General features: G+C 59.2%; 2 protein-coding genes across 20 annotated transcripts in view; both read left to right on the plus strand.

Annotated features, from left to right (window-relative positions):
• The window catches only part of TCF3 (transcription factor 3), a 34485-nt gene extending 26298 nt beyond the window's left edge, over positions 1-8187 (plus strand). For 2 of the 19 annotated variants that reach the window (XM_029215770.1, XM_029215769.1), the window contains 8 exons: positions 408-466; positions 568-646; positions 1432-1505; positions 1862-2023; positions 2098-2200; positions 4810-4939; positions 5104-5339; positions 7636-8187. In XM_029215770.1, the coding sequence (XP_029071603.1) occupies positions 408-466; positions 568-646; positions 1432-1505; positions 1862-2023; positions 2098-2200; positions 4810-4939; positions 5104-5339; positions 7636-7778 (986 nt within the window). In that variant the 3' untranslated portion in view covers positions 7779-8187. Of the gene's footprint in view, positions 1-407; positions 467-567; positions 647-1431; positions 1506-1861; positions 2024-2097; positions 2201-4809; positions 4940-5103; positions 5340-7195; positions 7423-7635 lie in introns of those variants that run through there. The other 17 variants (XM_029215774.1, XM_029215773.1, XM_029215777.1 and 14 more) reach the window with 14 other exon arrangements.
• A 6596-nt stretch (positions 8188-14783) lies between these two features.
• Positions 14784-20049, plus strand: LOC114893448 (cytochrome b-c1 complex subunit 10). The gene is made up of 3 exons (XM_029219234.1): positions 14784-14952; positions 17821-17969; positions 18468-20049. Exons 1-2 carry the CDS (start codon positions 14903-14905, stop codon positions 17939-17941), a joined length of 171 nt encoding a protein of 56 aa, XP_029075067.1. The 5' UTR covers positions 14784-14902; the 3' UTR covers positions 17942-17969; positions 18468-20049.
• Positions 20050-20199: the final 150 nt, after the last annotated feature.

Genomic DNA, 20199 nt, shown 5'->3' on the forward strand with positions numbered 1-20199 from the left:
ACGGCCCCCTCACCCCACACCTCCGGTGGGCTCAGGATCCAGCCCTGGGTATCATCATTAACCGCATTCCCCTTGCCTGGCTTGGGCTCCTCGGGACCCCTCAGACGTTTCAAAGTGGTTCCTCGATGAGTAGGTCCTACTGTTCATTTGGGGAAACTGAGGTGCAGCGAGGGGGCTGCTCACCCCGAGCCCCGCAGCCTGCCTGTCCCCAGAGCACTGTGGAGGCACATGGTGAGGCGTCAGGAGACACCCGACTGAGACTGGGGCTGCCCAGGGCCAGGCTGCGGCATCCGTGCAGGCAGCTGCGTGCAGAAGGGAGCTCCCCGTCAGCCGGGGCGAGCAAGCCCGGCCCAGGTGCTGGGGCTGCTGCATCCCAGAGGCTGGACCTCACCTCTCTCCACCCACAGGCTCCCGTGGAACCACGGCCGGCAGCTCTGGGGACGCCCTTGGGAAGGCGCTGGCCTCGGTGAGACTTGGCACGTGGTGGGTGGCTGGGTCGGTGACCCAGGAGGCTGACTCCTGACCGGCCACGTGGTGGCCCTTTCTCTCTCCCTGTTCCCGTCACAGATCTACTCCCCAGACCAGTCAAGCAATAACTTCTCATCCAGTCCCTCCACCCCCGTGGGCTCCCCACAGGGCCTGGCAGGTCTGTGCAGCATGCTGGGGGAGGGGACTGGGTCTGCTGACTAGCCCCGGGTGGGCGGGGAGCTGGACAGACCACATGCCTCAGAGCTCACGTTCCCATGGCCGTCGGGGAGGGCTCCCTAGAGGATGGGGGGCTTCCAAGCCAATGCTCCTAGGTCACAGCAGAGGCAAAGGTCAGGAGGTGCGATGCGGCAGGCCACGCGTTGTGAGCGTTAGGGGCACGTGGGATCCAGCGGGGGGGCCTGGGATGCCCAAGAAGCAGAGAAGCCGGCCCGAGGCTTCCGCCTGGACTCCAGGACGCGGGCATGTTGGCATTAGTTCACCCCAGAAGCTGTTAGGCACCTACTGTATGCCTCATGTTTGGCTTTGCCAAGGGGGCCGGGTCCCCTGTCCCTAAGAGGGTGCACCCGGGACTCAGTGAGGGGCCGTGGAGAAGTGAGGGCCACGGTCTCCAGAGGGCACACAGGCCTGCACGGTGCCTCTGGGGCTCCGGTGGGGCGGGACTGGGAGGGGCCGCCTGCCCCGTGGGTTTTGCAGTTGGAGAAACTGAGGCTCAAAGATGTGACCTGCCCACTGGGTTCACACCCCAGCCTGGCAGAGCTGTCGGGCCAGCTGGGCTGAGATTCAGACGTGGGTCCCTTAGACTGCCCTGTGGGCATGGGAGCTCCTGTGTGGCCAGTCTGGGCATCACAGCCGCAGACTCCCAGCCCAGCCTTTCTCCTTCCCTGGGTCAGGCTGCACCGACCCCCCCCCCCGCCCCCACTCACGCGCATCTGCCCCTTCCAGGGACGTCACAGTGGCCTCGAGCAGGAGCCCCCGGTGCCTTATCGCCCAGCTACGATGGGGGTCTCCACGGCCTGGTGAGTGTCCTGGGGGCTGGGGAGGGTGCACCCTCGTGGGAGCGCAGGGAGCAGAGGTGCTTGTGAACACACAGGGACACCCGTTTGGGGTGGGGGGTGGCTTCGCATGTCTGCCATGGCCACAGAGCCACATCCTGTAAGAGATCTCAGGTGTCATGGAAACAGCAGAATGTGCGACAGGACAGGTGCCCTTTGACCAGGTTAAACTTCTCAGCTAATTTGTTGGGAATAGGGTCCAAAGCTGGTGGGTGGCCAAAGCTGTGGCCGTGGCCTGTGGCCCGCGACGGGCAGCTATGCTGTTGGCAGCTGTATGGGGTCCCGGCGGCCCAGGCCCCTCACCCCTGTCCACCCCACAGCAGAGCAAGATGGAGGACCACCTGGACGAGGCCATCCACGTCCTCCGCAGCCACGCCGTGGGCACAGCGGGGGACGTGCACGGACTGCTGCCTGGCCACGGGCCGCTGGCCTCAGGCTTTGCTGGCGCTGTCATGCCACTGGGCGGGCGGCATGCTGGCCTGGTGAGTGCTGGGCGAGGGCAGGCCGGGGGGTCGGCTGGGGCCAGGCCAGCACTGATAACCCCCCTCGTCCACAGGTGGGCGGCAGCCACTCGGAGGACGGCCTCTCCAGCAGTGGCGGCCTCGTGCACAACCACGTGGCCCTCCCCGACCTCTCCCGGCCGCCTGACTCCTACAGCGGTAAGTCCCTGTTACGTCCCCTGTGCAGAGGTGGCTGCACCCCAGGGTGGCCCATGCCGTGGGCCCGCCAGTAGGTGTCACTCCTCCTTGGAGCCACATTCCTCCTCCGGAAAACGGGGACTGAGAGCCACCCGCCAACCTTCCCGGTGGCCTGTGGGCCCGGGACTGTCCACCCGCATCTCCAGTTGAGGAAACTTGAGGTCCAGGGTAACTAACTGGGCACTGGTGTGGAGAGGGGGAGATGCCCCCTGCCACATCACCAAAGCCCTACCTGGCTTGGTGCCAGGATCCCACAGGGGTTGGGAGGGGCCCTGCTGCTTCTGGGGTGGGTTGCTACCTCTCTCTCTATTCACCCGGTCAATCGGGAGAGTCCCAAAAGGCATATGTTTAGTGTCCATCGTGTGTCTGGCCCTTTTCTCGGCACCAGGGAACAAAACAGATCAGGCAGAGAAAGGGGGTGACTTGTGCGGAAACTGGAAGGTGAAGGAAGCATGTCAGGATGAGTGCTGGGGAGAAAGTTGTGTGTGTGTGTGTGTGTGTGTGTGGGTGTGTGTGTGTGTGTGTGGGTGGGTGCACGCGTGCAAAGGCCCTGGGGCAGAGCTGTGCCTTGTGTGTTGGAGGAACAGCAAGGAGGCCCGTGTGTCTGGAGCAGAGTGAGGGAGGGGGAGAGAGGGAGGAGGGCAGGGACGGGAAGGGACGGGGTAGGGGATGGGGCAGGTCGTGCAGGGTCTTGGGGAGGACTTGGGCTCTTACCCCAGGGAGGTGAGGGCCCTGGAGGGCTGTGGGTAGAAGAGGGGCGGGGCCTTGCTCAGGTGCTCATAGACGTCCTCTGGTGGCTGCTGCTGGAAGGACAGACTGGGTGGGGGGCTTGGCTTGGAAGTGGGAAACAGGGCAGAGGGGACTGCTGGTCCAGGAGGAATGGTGTGGGTGGATGCTGTGGACTGGCCTGTGAGGGGCCGAAGAGGGGCAGTGCAGTGGTGGGCGATTTCCAGGTGCTTTGAAGGATTTGCAGATGTGGAGGAGGAGGTACGGTTCTGGTCTGTAGGTGGGGTCTCAGGGTACTTGGCACACAGTGGAGTTGATGGTGGGAGCCTGGGCAGGTCCCAGGTGGGGCAGGGTCTTAGGCGGCGGGGCCAGGGTCCCGGACAGATCGGGGGGTCGGGCACTGAGGGGCCTGGAGGAGGGTGCACTACGTTGGATGCTGAGTTGAGGGCCCCATCAGGGCAAGTGGGGCGGCGTTGGTGGAGTTCTGGGTTGTTAACTGTCCGGGGAAGCAGAGAAATCAGCAGTAGCGAGAGGGGCAAAGTCACTTGGCACGAGGTTAGCCATAGAAGGGGGTAACGGGCAGGCTTGCGCATGCCCACTGGGGTTTGGGACCCTGGGTGTCACAGGGTTCCGTCCCAGGGGTCGGTTAATGCTGACCCTGCAACAGCTGGTGAGACCCAGGCCTGGGGAGGATCCAGGACTCCACCCACCCCGCCCCCATCGACCTGGTGAAAAATGCGCTGTGCCACATGCTGCGCGCATTTGACCGCAAGGCCCCCCTGAACCCACCACACAACCCTCAGGCCCGCCTGAGGACCCTGCAGCCCCAGAACCAGCCTGACTCTTGACTGGGTGTCCAGATTTTGTCATTGCACACCTGGGTGGCGTCTGGGGACATCTTTGGCTGTTACAGGGGCAGGGATGACGCTCAGCCCCCACAGGGCCCAGGACGCCCTGGCCTGGTGGCAGCAGTTCTGAGGGAGCCCCCGAGCTGGTCTTTTAAGCACTGCCCGCGTCCTGCGGTTCAGCTGCGGGAGAGCCCAGGCCAGTCCCGCGGCCACGTGGTGGTTTCAAGCAGCTGTGTGCCCTCGGCCACGGGTCTCTTTATGTGGCCTGGGGGTTTTGTGGGTCATTGTCCTACTGGGTGGCTTTCCCACCCGACTGCTTGCTCAGCTGCCATGCAAGGACCAGCCCTGGCCTCACGGGACACTAGGTCCCGCCCCAACCTGGGCCCACGCGTGGGCACTTTTCCGAATCTTCCGAGCGTGTCTCCTGGTGGCGGGTGTGATTCTGGGTTGGAGGGTTGCTGGGCACACACGTGCCCGCCTTTTCCAGATAAGGCGGAAAAAGTGTTTTCCAAAGCGGTCACACCCATAAGCGATACTCAGACCCGCAGCATTTCAGCATTTCCTGAAGCGATGACGCAGATAGCAGGCTCCCAGGGGCCCTCCCTGCTCCCCTCGGGCTTCTCCATCACGTCCGCACTGACTTGTAGCAGTTCTTTGGGATCGTGGGGACCTGCCCTTTGTTGGCTTGTACGTGACGGCGTCTTCTGTCCAGTGGCGCAGCCGCTTATTTTCTTGGTGATGAGAAGTTCTCAGTTTTGATATATTCAAGTTTATCGATTTCTGTTTCTTTTGAGGACAGCTCCTTAGCGTTTTAGGAAACAGTTTTCCGCCCCTGAGTGGCCACGACATTTCGGCGCACTTTCTTCTGAAGGCCTTTCGGTCCGTGGGGTCTGGAACGGGTGCCCGCGTGTGGCGTGAGGCCGGTGTCCCGCTCTCGGTGGGCTTCTGGGTGGCTTGCCGTTGCGCACGGAGGCCCCTGACTCCGGCCCGTTGCAGATCTCGGGCGCGGCGCCGCCCCAGGGCCTGGCGACATCAAGCGGGAGGAGCAGGAGGACGGAGAGAACGTGGCGGCCGACACCGCCGAGGACGAGAAGAAGGACCTCAAGGCCCCGCGCGCCCGGACCAGGTGCCGCCCCCCCCCACCCCCACAGGCCGGCTGCGCACGCGCGCCCCCTCAGGGCGCCGGCTGCGCATGCGCACGGGGGCCCCTCGGGGCACCGGCTCCCGAGGCCGCGGCAGGCCCTTGCCCGGCCCTGCCTCACTGTCTCCCTCTGGCCCCTGGCCCCGTAGCCCGGACGAGGACGAGGACGACCTTCTCCCCCCAGAGCAGAAGGCTGAGCGGGAGAAGGAGCGCCGGGTGGCCAATAACGCGCGGGAGCGGCTGCGGGTCCGAGACATCAATGAGGCTTTTAAGGAGCTGGGGCGCATGTGCCAGCTGCACCTCAACAGTGAGAAGCCCCAGACCAAACTGCTCATCCTGCACCAGGCCGTGTCGGTCATCCTGAACCTGGAGCAGCAGGTGCGAGGTCAGTGGGGGCGCCGCTCCCCTCCCCCACTGCTGCCCTCGCTCTCCCCTCCTCCCTTCTTGGAGCCCACCTCCCCTGCGTGACATCCCCTGCTGTGACCTTCCTCCCTTGCCCTGTGACCTTTTCCCTGCAGTGACATCACCCCTGCAGTGACCTCCTCCTGCTGACTTTCCGCCTCCTACAGTGACCAGCCCCCCTTCAGCGACCGTTTTCCATTTCCCTGCTGTGACTATCCCCCCAGTGACGATCCTCCTCTGCAGTGGCCGTTCCCTCCTCAGTGACCATCTTCCTCCTGACCGTGGGCCCTCTGCCTAGCCAGGCCCCATTGCCGTCTCCAGTGGGTTTTTTTGGCCGTGCTGCGTTGGCAGGCGGGATCCTAGTTCCCCAACCAGGGATTGAACCCGCACCCCCTGCAGTAGAAGCGGGGGAAGTGTTAACCACTGGACCGCCAGGGAAGTCCCATCCCATTGTCCCCTCAAGTGAGAGGAACAGACTCTCGATCCCTAGCCCTGTAGCCCTGGGCACTTTGGCACAGAACTGTCTCCTCAGACCCCAAAGACTCCACCTGCCCAGCCCTTCCTTCTGAGGAAGCCCAGAGCCCGGCTGGCAGGGACTCGTGTCCCCTGGCTCCCAGAGAATGTCACTGTCGCTCTAGCTCTGAGCAGACACTTCGTGGGGCGCCTGAGCCCATCGGTCCCCACCTGCAGGTGGGGTTCACCCCCCATCCCCAAGGCTGAGTGAGGGTCAGGGAGGCTGTGTGACTCCCTCCAGCTGATTCCTTAACGACCCCCACCCCACCCCCGCTGCCCCGTTAACCCTTTCTCTCCTGCAGCGCTGTCGCTTGGACCGGAGCTAGGGCCCTGGCCTGCCGCCCACTGTCCCCTGAGCTCTGGGGTTTCCGCGTCCCCACGGCGGCATGGGCGTCACGCCGCGTCCGCCCGCCTCTCTGCTCTCTGCCCCCCGTGCTCCCCCACCCTGGCCGCCCACCTCCTCACTCCCACCGGCTGCCCTCCTTACCTCGCACTTGCGCCCGAGCGCTGAAACGGCAGGGCTGCGACCCGGGCCTTTCCTCCCTCACGGCTCCCATCGGGACTTGAGGGAAGAAAGGGGCCCCGAGGCCTGTCTGTCAGTTTGGTCTGCACGCTTGTCCTGAGCTCCGGCCGCCGCCGCCACCCGCGGGGGTCGCTCAGGCCCGAGGGCAGGGTGGGCGGGCAGGACGGGCTCCCAGGGAAACAGGCAGATGGAGAGGTTGCATGGAGAGGTTGCTCGTGCAGAGCCCCACGCTGCGCCCCTGGGGGGGCCTGAGCTGGGGTGTGGACCTCGTGGTCAGCTCTCTGAGCCCCTGTTCCAGACTCGTTGGGGGGACTCAACACTGTGCCCGCCGCCCAGCGGTTACAGCACAAGTGCCAGGCCTCAGGGTCCTCCAGGCAGGGCTCAGGGCGGCCACTCCAGGCCCAGCTCTCGGGCAGCCAGGGTCCAACGTGGGGCAGGTGCAGTCCTGTGGCACCCAGGCATGAGAGGGGTCTCCAGGCTGTGAGCCGGTTTGCTTCTGTGGACTCAGTGTCCTGAGCTCTGGGAGCCCCAGGCCTAGCTCTCCTTCACCCAGCAAGCAGCTGCTCTGAACGGGGAAGGTCGTCATCCTGAGGGTGGGGGGCATGGGGCCTCCCTGTTTCCTGGCCAGTCCTGGGCACGGCGAGCGGGCGGGGGCAAGGGCTGCGCCCAGCTCCATGCACATGCGCGGGTGGGGGTCAAGGCCCCACCTCCTGCCAGGCACACGGCATGCGCACTCGCAGCCAGCGGGTGCCCTCCCCACGACCCCCGCTCGGGACTAACGGGGCCCCGGTGCTGTGACCCAGCAGTACGGAGGAGGTGCTGTCCCTGGAGGAGAAAGACCTGAGGGACCGGGAGAGGCGCATGGCCAATAACGCGCGGGAGCGGGTGCGCGTGCGGGACATTAACGAGGCCTTCCGGGAGCTGGGGCGCATGTGCCAGCTGCACCTCAAGTCGGACAAGGCGCAGACCAAGCTGCTCATCCTGCAGCAGGCCGTGCAGGTCATCCTGGGCCTGGAGCAGCAGGTGCGAGGTAGGCGCCCGGGCCGGCCCCGCCCCGCCCTCCCGCCCACCGGGGACCTGAGCCGCCGGCGCCCCCCGGCGCTCATCCTGCTCTGTAGATCCCCGGCCCAAATGGCCTTCTCGGGGACGGGGACAGGTCGAGAGATGGAGCAGCCGTGCGGGCCCCCCCCAGTTCTTCCTTCCTCGGGGACCCTCTCCCACAGTGCTCTCCCCCTCCCCCCAGAGCGTAACCTGAACCCCAAAGCGGCCTGCTTGAAGCGCCGAGAAGAGGAGAAGGTGTCCAGCGTGGTCGGAGATGCCCAGATGGTGCTGTCGGCCGCCCACCCAGGCCTGGGCGAGGCCCACAACCCTGCCGGGCACATGTGACAGGAACGCCGCCCAGACGAGTGACCCCACCTTGGTCTAACCTGGGACAGTCACGCCAGGCGCCTGGTCCCCACCCCACGCAGCCCGTGGTCAGCCTTGAGCCAACATCGCCCTGGGCGCTCCGGAGGCAACACCACCGCCAGGCCTCTGGCCTGATGGATCCTGAAACTGCGTCTCGGCCCTGCTGCCCAGGCCTGGGCGGCAAGGAGCATTGTTTTTGTTTTTGGTATATACATGTTGTCAGACAAGAAAATGAATGCCTTAAGTATAAAACGTGAAGACTCAAACATACCGTTCACAGGAGGGAAATGCTGTGCGGAGCCAGTTTGGTCGGCAGCCACCAACCAGCAACTTGTGCCTACGCCTGAGAGGCTTTTTGTTTTTGTTTTTTTTTTTTTTTAAAGGAAAATAAAAGGAAACTTAGTTATGAGAGTTTTTTTTTTTTAATGTAGAAGAAAATTAGTAAGAATGATGCCTTTGGTCTCTTTTTTTTTTTTTTTTTAGCTTTTTTTGCGTATGTTTTCTAAGCAACAAATTTTTTTGTATAAGTCTCGTGTGTCTTGCTATTTTTGCTGCTGTTTCTAGAAATGAGCATTGCATTTCATGATCAACAAGGTTATTAAAAGTTGTATTAAAAAGACCCCAGGACTTCCCTGGTGGTCCAGTGGTTAGGACTCCACGCTCCCAATGCAGGGGGTACGGCTTCAATCCCTGGTCGGGGAGCTAAGATCCCTCGTGCCACGTGGCGTGGCCAAAAAACTTTAAAAAGACCCCGTGTAAACTTGAGGTGCCCCCGCCCCGGGAGCCACTGGACCAGGGGTGGCAGGTGCTGTCCAGTTCAGGTTCTAGCGTGGGGGGCTTGCTCTTGTGGTTTTGCTCCCTGCGAAGTAGCAGGTGGGCCCTTGCTTGGTGGGGGCCTCCCCTGCCAGATCTGCTCCCCTCCCTCAGGACGGGGGACACCCTGCTGGGGCACTTCCAAGGAGGCAGGGACGCTCCCCTGTCACACAGCCGAGGTTCCTGCCCGCAAGCAGCTCGGGTCCCCCAGGCCCCTGCCTGCGGCCTGCCAGCCCCACATCCCTCCAAGTCCTGGGACCTCTCTCAGACGGGACTTTGTGAGAACCAGCATTCCTGGGCCCGGGGCCTGTGTTGCTGAGCGTGGTGCTGGGGGGCCTCCCTAAACACCCCGTTCTTCATTCTCTGAACTCTGGCACAGAAACCCCCTGCTCCCCGAGTGGCCTTCCTGGTGTGGACTGGGGAAGTTACAGGATCCCCCTGCCCAGAAAGGCCCCCAGGCCGTGTGTCTGTCAGGGTTGACGCCCCACTGCAAACCAGGAGGCTGAGCTCTCAGGCCCTGGGCGCCAGCTCCCAGGCCTCCCCAAGTAGCCCTCTCTCCTGTGTATTCAGGGGAACCCACTAGGCCTGGGCTGTCCCAGGTTTAAACAAAATCCAGGGCGGTTGGTCACCTTACGTGTCACCTGGGTGTGGGGTCAGGCCTGCTGGGGTCTCACCTGCCCTCCCTCTACCCCCTGCAGAGACGCCTTACGTACCCCCAGGCTGGCTGCGTGCACCCCACCCTACCAGCATCCCAGGTGTCTCCCCCAAAACCCCCTCACTCCCCGAGCACTGGGGCGGCCTGACTCCTCAAGACTGGAATTCCCCACGGCTGGGGGCCGGGTGCCCCACGGGAAGCTTGAGGGAACCCCAAGGCCAGCACGAGCGGGACATCCCAGCTTGGGGCCGGGGCCACCTCCAGGTCCCTGGTATCCCCTGGGGTCTGCCCCTAAGACCGATCAGGGGACTCTCCTTGGTGACTCCCCTGGTCTGTGGGTCTTGTCTCTCTTTGGGGAACCTGCCTCAGTTTCCTTCTGCCTCGGGCCTAACCCACAGACCCAGATAGGCAGGGGCTGAGAAGCCTCTGCGGCCCCCCCGAGGCCCACAAACTTTTGAACTGTGTATTACATATATAATTTAAGTTTTATATATTTTATATATATATAATGAGATTAACCCAGCACGGGAAAAAGTAGCCTTGGGGGAGGGGAAGAACCACAATTACAGGGAAAACTGTGCTCTGAGTGCCTCAGGATAACTGATTTTTTTAAAAACAACAAAAAGTTTTTTAAGTAGAATAATTTTATATAAGTGTCAACACAGCTGGCTGAATTCTTTGGGATTTTTAATAACGATCCTCTAAAGTCGATTTGGAGACCTGTACATAACAACACTGTAGCAATAAATGTGACATTTTATGACAATACTCTGCTGTCCCTGGATCTTTCAGCTGCTGTGTGCTTACAGATGAAAAGAGGGGTTGGGAAGGTGGTGCCCCCGGTGTCGGTGTCGGCGTAGGGGCTCACTAGGTGGCCTGAGTACATCCCACCAAGGATGGCCCGGGGTGTTGTGGACTTACCGCACTGCACATCTGGACAGCTAAAACAGCTCGGCGGGCGGGCAGGGGGCTTGGAAACCACAGGAATCTGTTCTCACACATTCTGCAGGCCAAATGTCCCAGGTCCGGGGTGGTAGGGCCGCGTTCCCTCCTGACCACCCCCCCCCCCAGGAGAGTCCTTCCTGCCTCTTCCAGCTTCTGGGGGCCTCAGGTGTGCCTCGGTTTGCAGCCGCATCACCCTGATCTCCACCTCCATCTTCAGGTGGCCTCTCCCTGTGTGTCTTGTGTCCAGGTGTCCCTCCTGCACACACACCTGTCATTGCCTTAGGGCCGCACAATCTCTAGCATGACGTCATCTTAACCAATCACATCTGCAAAGACCTTATTTCCAAATAAGGTCCCGTTCACAGGCTGTAGCAGGGGTGGGGGGCAGTCAAGACTTGAACATGTCCTCTTGGGAGGACACAGTTCAGCCCTCAACCGGGGTTTGATGGGGTGGTGGTGAGCAAGGCCGCAGACACTGGGAAAGGTGGCCACGGTGATTCCTTGTTCTAGAAGCAAAGTTCCTCGGGCAAAGCCAGGGACCTGCACTTGGAATAAGGGCTCCCGGGATGTGGAAGCTGACTGGCTCCTGGCGGAAGGCCACTCCCTGAGTTAGTACGTATGTATTTATTTTAACATCTTTATTGGATCCCAATGCAGGGGGCCCAGGTTCTATCCCTGGTTAGCGAACTAGATCCTGCATGCCTCAACTAAGACCTGGCGCGGCCAAATAAATTAATTAAAATAAATAAAAAAATAAATATTTTAAAATAAATAATGTAAAACCCACTGAATGACTGATGCACGTTGAATGGGTGAACTGTATGGTGTGTGGATGATATCTCAATACAGGTGTACAGGTGTCTAAAAATATCTTAAAGGTGCCAAAATCCTTATCCGGGGAGGCGTCGCCTCTCTGTCCCAGCAGGGGTTGGCTCCATGAAAACTTCTTGAAGGAGCATCTGCTTGACCCAGGTCAGAGAAATCTGGTGGCAGGGGGTTGGGCACAGGGAAACTGGGGCGGTGGATGTGTGTGTGACTTGACAGTGCCAGTGATGTCGCAGGTGTGTTCCTGAGTCCAAGCCTTTCAAAGCCTGCGGCTCCCCATCTGCTGGATGCCCACCGGGCCCTCCAGGGCTGACAGAGAACGCGCAGAGCCCCGTCCTGGAACAGCCCTGACACCCACAGGCCAGGGAGGGAAGGGGACATGCCTGACCGAGACAGATGGTGCCGGGCTGCAGCAGGGTGATGGGAACCACAAAAGAAAGGCCCACGTCCTGACCTGTGAAGGACACCCTATTTTGAAAAAGGGTCTTTGCAGATGTAATCAAGTTAAGGATCTCAAGATCATCCTGGATTAGGGTGACCGCCAAATCAATGACAAGTGTCCTTATAAGAGACAGAAGACAAGAGACACAGACGAAGAAGCCACGTGACAACAGGCTGGAGGGGTGCAGCCACAAGCCAAGGGATGCCGGGGTGTGGTGGGGGCGGGGTGGCAGGGGCCAGAAGCTGGAAGAGGCAGAAAGGACCCTCCCTTGGAGCCTCCGGAGGGACCACAGCCCTGTGACACCTTGACCTCAGACATATGGTCTCCAGAACTGGAAGAGGATAAACCCCTGTTGCTTTAAGCCACCCAGCTTGTGGTCATTTGTCACGCAGCCACGGGAAATTAATAGCATCTGTGCCCTTTTTTAAAACGGCAAAACATCCAAACGCAACAGGGACTCTTCATACCGCGCTGGTGGGAACACAAACGGATACAAGGACTTTGGAAAAGACTTTGGCGGTGCACCTGAAACTAACATGTTACACATCAATTACACCTCAACGATAATAAAAGCGTTTGGCAGTTTCTTCTACAGTTAAACATAAGCCTCCCCTACAAGTCAGCCAGCAGCCAGTCCACCCCAGTCATCCACCCAAGAGACACAAAGACACACGTCCACACAAAGACCTGGATGCAACTGCTCATTGCAGATTCCTTTCCCATCGCCAAAACGTGGAAACCACCCAAATGTCCTTCAACAGGTCAGTGGGTAAACACAAGGGTCCACCCACTCCATGGTCCACGACTTAGCAGTAGAAAGAATGAAACTCTGACAGAAACAATGGCTTGGATGATTCAAAATAGCTACGCTGCGTGGACAAAGCCAGACACCAAAGAGAACATACTCTATGATTCTCGGTAGAAAAGTCTAGAAAATGCAGACTAATTCACAGTAGCGTGGTTGTAGGGGCTGGAGGGGGGAGTGGGTGGGGTCCCAAAGGGGCAGGAGGAAACTTCCAGGGGACGAGGGGGAGGTGTTCATTATCTCCACAGCGTGATGGTTTCATGGGTGTGCACATATGTCGAAATACCAAGTTGTATGTTTTAAATACGTGCATTTTTGTAGGTCAAGTATACATCAGTAAAGTTGTAAAAATTGTAAAAGAAAAGAATCCAGCAGATGAACGGATAAACACCATGTGGTCCCTCCACACAGGGGAACATCACTCAGCCATGAAAAGGGGTGAAGCCCTGACACTCGCTACAGTGTGGATGGACCTTGAGAACACGATGCTCAGTGAGAGAAGCCAGACACAGAAGGACACACAGCGTGTGATTCCATTGATAGGAAACGTCCAGAACAAGCAGATGCATAGACAGAGAGTTGAATTCCTGGTTCTCAAGGGCTGGGAAGGGGGTGGGGGGTGGGGTGACTGCTGATGAGGACGGGGCTTCTATTGGGGTGATGGAATGTTCTGGAATTAGATGGAGGTGGTGGTCGCACAACCTTGGGAATGTACTAAAGACCACTGAATTCTACACTTTACAATGGTTAATTGTATGTTATGTGAATTTCACATTGATGAAAACAAGAAAAGTCGTTCAGTTTCCTGAGGGCCAGATAGGGATCCTGCATGGAACCCAGGAGGCCAGGGCAGAGGGCCAGCAGGGTGCGAGGGGGGCCAACCGTTCTTGCTTATCCACCATCTCTTCTGGTCACAGAATCCTGGTATTCTCTTTTGGGGATTCTCCTCCAATTTCAGCCCACATCCTCAAATGAGAGGGGCCAACTCTGCCCTGTTTCCACAGCACGTGAATGAGAACCAGCTTAGGGGCACTTTCTGTGATTATTGGGAAAGAGGTGCCCTCTTCCTGCAAGGGTTGCTGTAATGTCAACCAAGAGTTTCTGGGTGCCTCTGCTCAGAGTTCACCACAGAGTAAGGGCAACACAGAGGAAAGAAGAGCTGAGAGATAGAGAGAAGATTCATAATGATATTGCTAGACTCCTGGATGCAGCTGTGCCTGAAGCCATCTAACATGCCACAGAACTTCCTTCTGTTCTCTTAAGCCAGTTTTTGTTCTTCGTTTATCACTTGAAATGAAAAGCATTCTGCCTCGTGAGCTGAAGTGCATTAAGCAGAAGGAACAATGCGGCAGAGCTTCAGAAACTGCTGGATCCAGGACCTGCAGCCCCAAGGCCTCTATGCCCACCTCTGCTCATCTTTTCACGCAGGTCTGTTCTCTGTCTCATGATTTCTAATCTCTGTCTCAGATTCTACAATCTCTCACCTACAATGTAGGTGGCCCCTACATCCCACTTTTTAAGTTTCCATCGAGGACAGAGACTTAATTCAGGTCCTCTCTGATCCCAAGCTCAAAAATCCCAGGGCAACTGGAAAGGCGGAGAAACAATGTCCAACTCAATAGCAACGAGCACCCCTCCTGCCCAGACCATGGTCTCCAACCAACCCCATGGTCGGAAGCCAGGGCTAGGTGAGAACCTGCAGCCCTCTGGGAACCGCAGTCTTGGAGGGTGCCGAGGGGCCGATCCCAGCAGGATGGGCTGGGCTGGGCAGACAAACCCCACGGTGTCCAGTCCGCATCTCCAAGCCTGCATTCGACGCTGGGACCCCGGAGGCGGTGAAAGGAGAAGGCGAGCCCGAGCGAGCCTGGGGCGGCGGAAAGCCGAGGGAGGAGAACACACCTGTCCTGGGTCCATCAGCTAACAGGTGGCATCCTGAATGTTGACAGCGCGAGGAACCAGGCCTCCCTCTGCTGCCGGAATGAGGAATCACTCCCAATCGAAACGTGCAAACAATTTGCCGCCGAGCCTCTGAGCAACAGACAACAAAATGCCAGCAAACCGAGGCTCGGGGAAGCGCTGTCATCTGGCCAAGGTCCCACACACAGCGAGTCCAGTGACAACGCCTAATTACTCCAAAAGGGAGTTCAAATCCCACCCTTCCCCTCTGTGCGACTCTGGGCTTAACCCTTCCCTGTTTGGCCTGTTTCTTTAACTGTAAATAAAGTTCTGGCACGTAATAAGGACACAAACTCACCAGTCATATGTCGCGGGCCACAGTCGCTGGACGTTGCGCAGCTTAGGGCCACTCTGACCGCCGGAGCGGAGAGGCAGACCCCGCGTACTCACGTCACGTGGTCAGAAAGCCCCGCCTCCCGGGCCCGCCCACTCTAGTCTGCGTTCTTCAGGCCCTCCCCGGAAGTGAGTGCAAATATTTTCCGAGTCTGCGCGCGCAGCGGCGGCGGTCCCCGGATCTCGCGCGGTCAGCCCGCCTGGGCTGGGCTGGGCCGGGCAGGGCGGGGCGGGGCCTCCCTGCGGGCCTGCGCGCTGCGGGGGCCGCGCCTGCGCAGTGCGCCCGAGCCGGCGGGGCCAGGGTCACCCTGAGCTGAGACGGCGCCGCTATGTTGGAACGGTTCGTGGGCCCGCGCTACCGCCAGCTGGCCAGAAACTGGTGAGGATGCGGCTACCGGCCCCGGACCCCTTGTCTTCCCAGGTCCCAAATGGGGAAACTGAGGCACAGAGCGGCGCGGCGGTCTGCCCCGCGAGTGGCTGGCCCCCGATCCTGAGGCGCTTTGCCTGGGGGCCGCGATGGTGCCCACCTAGACCGCGCCCAGCATCCCCGGCTCAGCTCCTGGGGCTGGAAACTGACCCTGTGCGCTCCTGGCTTTGCTTTTGTTTGACGTTGTTGTGAAGCCGAGGGCTGCGCCTGTCCTTGACTGACCCCCGTGGGAGGCGGGTGGGATGGGGGTGACCCCACGTGGCAGCCGGGATTGGGGAGCACACGACGTGAGGCGCTGAGAAACAGCGGGCCTGTACTCCGCAGTCGTGTCCCTGAGCCCCGGCAGGGACCTTCGGGTGGACAGTGACAGTGGCGCTTTACAGCTGGGGCGACCCAGGCTCAGGACGAAAGTCCGTCCCTGGCGTCGGGTGGGACCGCCAGCGGCCCCTGCAGCCCCTACCGCGGGCGGCTCGAGCCTCCGGGCGCTGTCGGTCCGTCCCCATCTTCGCGTGGTCAGAGCAGCGACCCCCTCATCCAGGGTTTCGTTCAGTCGGCAGCAGCACCCACTGAGCAACTGATGTGTGCTCGCACCTACCACTGAGCCGGGTGCCGGAGACACAGCGATAAACGGAACTTTCCTGGCTGACGCTCTAGGTCGTGGACCAGAAAAAAATTAAACCGATGTGATACATGGCATGAGGTTGATGTAAAGTAATAAAGGGGGTGGGTGCAGTCCTGTCCCACCCACACTGGCTTCCTGAGGCCAGGAAGCGGGACTCTCCCCCAGGAGACACTATGGAGTTGTGGGGTTTCAGCCTCGGGGCCTCCGCGCTCACCAGCTGGGTACTCTGCACTCAGCTCCTCCGGGCGTCTTCCTGTGAGGAGGGGGAGGAGAGGTGGTGAAGGTGTAACGAAGTCCCACGAGGGACTGTCAGCAGCATCATCACCTTCGGTGCCCTGTGGAGGTCAGGTGTGTGGCCACCTCCCTCTCTGTGAGCTCCACCGGGCCCCAAGGGGAGTGGCCAGGATGATTGCAGGGCGGGGGGGGGGGCGCGGGCGGTGGAGGCCTCCCTGAGGGCAGGCTTCTCTGACCTCAACACCCCTCAAAGCTGTTGGGCAGTGAGAGGAAAGATTCCCTCTCTGTTCGTGACACCTGCCCCAGAGCCTGTTCCAAAAGCAGCAATAACCCGGGACCCCACCAAGGCGCAAAGTTGAGTTGTACGGGCCTCTCCCCAGGGTCTCCCCAGGGAGCAGGGGGTGTCGTTGGTGAGGCAGGTTGGGGAGGGGGTGTTGCTGCTTCCATCTCTCCACCCCAACACCCCAGGCCCATAGGTTATGGCGATCCGGTGAAGTGGGCACCCATGCACAAATTCTGCCTCTACACAGACCAGCGATGGAGCCTGTGAGAGTTCTCTGTCGCTGCATAACAAAGAGCCCACCAAATGCAGCAGCTTTGCAGACATTCATTATCAGTTACTGTGGGTCAGGAATTGGAACACAGCTGAGTCCCCTGCTCAGTGTCTCATCTGAAGGCTTTACTGGAGGATGTGTTTCCAGGTCACACCTGTGGTTGCAGCAGGGGGCCACCCTCAATCCTCTGCCACAGGGGCCCCTCTACAGGGCAGCTCACAAACTAGCAGCTGGCTCCCCGCAGAGAGGGTAAGAGCAAACGAGCACGCCCTGACGGAGCCAGTCTCTAAAAGTCCATCTCAGAAGTGACATTCCCTCGTGGTCCAGTGGTTAGGACTCGGCGCCTTCACTTCCGGGGCCTGGGTTCAATCCCTGGTCGGGTAACTAAGATCCCGTAAGCCGTGTGGTGCGGCCAAAGAAAACCAAACCAAAACGAAAGAAGTGACAGCCCATCATCTCTCATATTTGATTCATCAGAGGCGAGTGACTGGATCCTGCCGACCTCAAGGGGAGGGGCTGTACAGGGGTGTGAACACCAGGAGGTGGGACTATTGGGGCCGTCCTGGACCCTGCCCATCAATGGACGTAAATGTGGAGTGTGGTGGTCTTGGAGTCCCTGCCTCGGCTCTGCACCCGGTGGGCTGTGTGTCTCGGGGGCATGGCTTGCCCTCTCTGTGCCTTGGTCTCATCTGTGAGACAGGGACCCTGATAACTCACACCTCCCTCAGTCCATCGGCTGTCTCAGGGATCGAGCTGCTGCAAACCACATTAACGTGCCTACCTGCAAAGTTTAGATATCCTTATGCTTTACAAGCTTGGGCTTTTTTTTTTTTTTTAGTGGAATTCCTCAAATAAAACCTTAATCAGGGACTTCCCTGGTGGCGCAGTGGTTACGAGTCTGCCTCCCAGTGCAGGGTACCACGGGTTCGAGCCCTGGTCCGGGAAGATCCCACATGCAACGGAGCAACGAAGCCCGTGTGCCACAACTACTGGGCCTGCGCTCTAGAGCCCGCGAGCCACAACTACCGAGCCCACGTGATACAACTGCTGAAGCCCGCACGCTCACAGCCCGTGCTCCGCAACGAGAAGCCACCGCAATGAGAAGCCCGTGCACTGCAACTAGAGGAAGCCCATGTGCAGCAACGAAGACCCAGTGCAGCCAAAAATAAATAAATAAATTTACTAAAAAAACCCTCATGCATATCCTAATATGAAAGCAGATGGGAATGGAGTTGCCTTAGGGTCACCTGCCTGGTGCCTGCCCTCGGGGTCATCAGCAGGATGTGTCCACAAAGCTGGGCAGGGCCAGGTGCGTGGGGGTGGTGTGGGCACCTGATAAATGGCAGCTTGGGATGGGGGGGATCCGGCCACACTACCGGGAGGGTGAGGCCTGACCCCCCGTTCTTGCAGGTTACCCACAGTGGGCATGTGGGGCACCGTGGGAGCCATGGGGCTGGTGTGGGCCACTGACTGGCGGCTGATTCTGGACTGGGTGCCCTACATCAACGGCAAGTTCAAGAAGGACGATTAATTAAACCCATCCCCCTCGGACCCCTCCGGTAAGTTTCAGCAGCTGTCGGCTGGTGTAGCCCGGGATTCCTGAGCAGCAGAGGAGCAGTGTTCCCCCGCAGGTCCAGGGCTGGGCCGGCAGGTGTTGGGGGCACCTGGAGAACCCTGCCTGAGGGCGGAGCCCTGCACTAGCCTCCTGCCTGGTGGCGCAGAGCTGCCAGCCATCAACCTCGGTTTGTGGGGCTGGGGAGTGGGCGCTGCCCCTCGGGGCTCAGTCCTGGAGGCTGAGCCTGCACCCTGGGTGGGGCGGAGGGATGCCCCATTTTACAGACAGGAAAGTGGAGGCTGGCCTCCCTGGGCGGGCTGCTGTGAGCACTGACGAGCCCGGCGCTGTGCTGCCCACCCGACAGCCCAGAGTGCACGCGCATCTCCATTTCACAGACTCCTAAGTGGCACAGCCAGATCTGGTGTTGGAGCCTGTCGGCGGCGTCAGTGCTCTTACTGGGCGCTCAGCAACCGCTGCTCTCCCTGCTTCATTCCCCCTCCAGGTGTCTGGTGGTGCTGCCCCCTTCCATCTGCATCTGGAACGGCCCAGGCTCTTGGGATTGACCTCGAGGAAATACACGGCGCGAGTTAGGTTTCCTACGCTGGTGGAAATAACTTTGGTGTGTGAACACACATGGCATTAAACCTCACCCTGAAACCTGCTGGCCTGCACGTGCTCATGCTGGGGCTTGGTTATGTTGACTGCAGGCCCAGGGGCCCCAGATGACCCGGGGAGCCTTTCAACTCCAAAACTGCAAATCTGCAGTTGCCCAGCGGCTGGCAGACATGGTTTGATTACTTCAGATGTTTAGTGGATAATACCTGCACGGGGTTTTTATCGATCGCTGCCTTAAAAAGTTACCCTTGACCTAGTGGCTCAAGACAAACATTCATTATCTCTCAGTGAGAATTTGGGAGTGATCTGTCTGGGGGGTTCTTGGCTGAGGGTCCCTCATGAGGTTGCAGTAGTGGCATCGGCTGCATGATGAAGGGTGGCACCGGGGCGGGGTGGGGAGTCGGGGCTTCCAGGAGGCCCCCTCACGTGGCTCCTCCCCACGTGGGCCTCCCAGACGCTGCTTGAGCCTCTCTACTACACAGCGGCCCGAGAGCAGGCAGGGAAGAGCCTCTGTGCCTTTTATGACCTACTCAGGACTCTCAGGCCATCTCCTGCTCCACACCTTATTCGGGAGGAGAATTAGGCTCTGTGCCTTGAAGGAGGAACATCAGAACCTGTAGACGCGTTAAACCATCACCGGGGATACAAAAATGAGCGGGTACACGAGGATATACTGCATACAGGCAGTTCCCTCCAACTCCTGCCAAGTTCTGGAAAATTCTAGAAACGTTCTATTTGTGAAGAAGAGCTATTTTATTAGTCTGTTTGGGCTGCCACAACAAAACACAGGCCAGGCAGCTTAAGCTACAGAATGAATGTCTCACAGTTCTGGAGGCTGGAAGTCTGAGCTCAGTTCTGGCAGGGTTGGTTCCTGGCGAGGGCCCGCCTCCTGGCCTGCAGACAGCCCCCTTCTCACTGCATCCTCACGTGGCCTCTCCTTGACGTGAGCAAGTGAGCTCTCCAGGGACTCTGAGGACATGCTAATTCTAGGGGACCAGGGCCACACCCTTCTGACCTCATTTAACCTTAATTGTTTCGGGGGGGGCATCTCCACATACAGCCACACTGGGGGTTAGGGTGTCAGCATATACATTTCAGGGAGACACTTTCAGTCCACAGCAGCTTTGTATATTTTAACACAAGTAGTGGCATGTTCTACACACTTTTCTGCACAAACATTTTACACCTATGGCTTATTTCCTGGAAGCCATGCCACTTTGGAAAGCACAAAGCATCATGAAAAAGTCTACAAATAAGGGATTTCCCTGGTGGTCCAGTGGTTAAGAATCCACCTTGCAGTGCAGGGGTTGCAGGTTCGATCTTAGTTCGGGGAACTAAGATCCCACATGCTGTGGGACAACTAAGCCTGTGTGCCCCAACCAGAAGCCTGCAACGAAAGATCCTGCGTGCCACAACTAAGACCCAAAGCAGCCAAATAAATATTTTTAAAAAGTCTGCAAACAAATGCTGGAGAGGGTGTGGAGAAAAGGGAACCCTCCTAACACTATACCAATTGGTAGGAATGTAAACTGGTGCAGACACTATGGAGAACAGTTTGGAGGTTCCTTTAAAAACTAAAAATAGAATTACCATATGATACAGTGATTCCACTCTTAGGC

Source organism: Monodon monoceros, unplaced genomic scaffold (assembly GCF_005190385.1).
Source record: "Monodon monoceros isolate NGI ecotype Baffin Bay Population unplaced genomic scaffold, NGI_Narwhal_1 Super_Scaffold_12, whole genome shotgun sequence".
In the NCBI taxonomy this organism is placed as follows: Eukaryota; Metazoa; Chordata; class Mammalia; order Artiodactyla; family Monodontidae; genus Monodon; species Monodon monoceros.

Coding starts and splice junctions, on each gene's coding strand:
- LOC114893448 (XM_029219234.1), top strand. CDS start 14,903: ATGTTGGAACGGTTCGTGGGCCCGCGCTACCGCCAGCTGGCCAGAAAC. Junction 14,953..17,820: donor CGCCAGCTGGCCAGAAACTG/GTGAGGATGCGG, acceptor CCGTTCTTGCAG/GTTACCCACAGTGGGCATGT.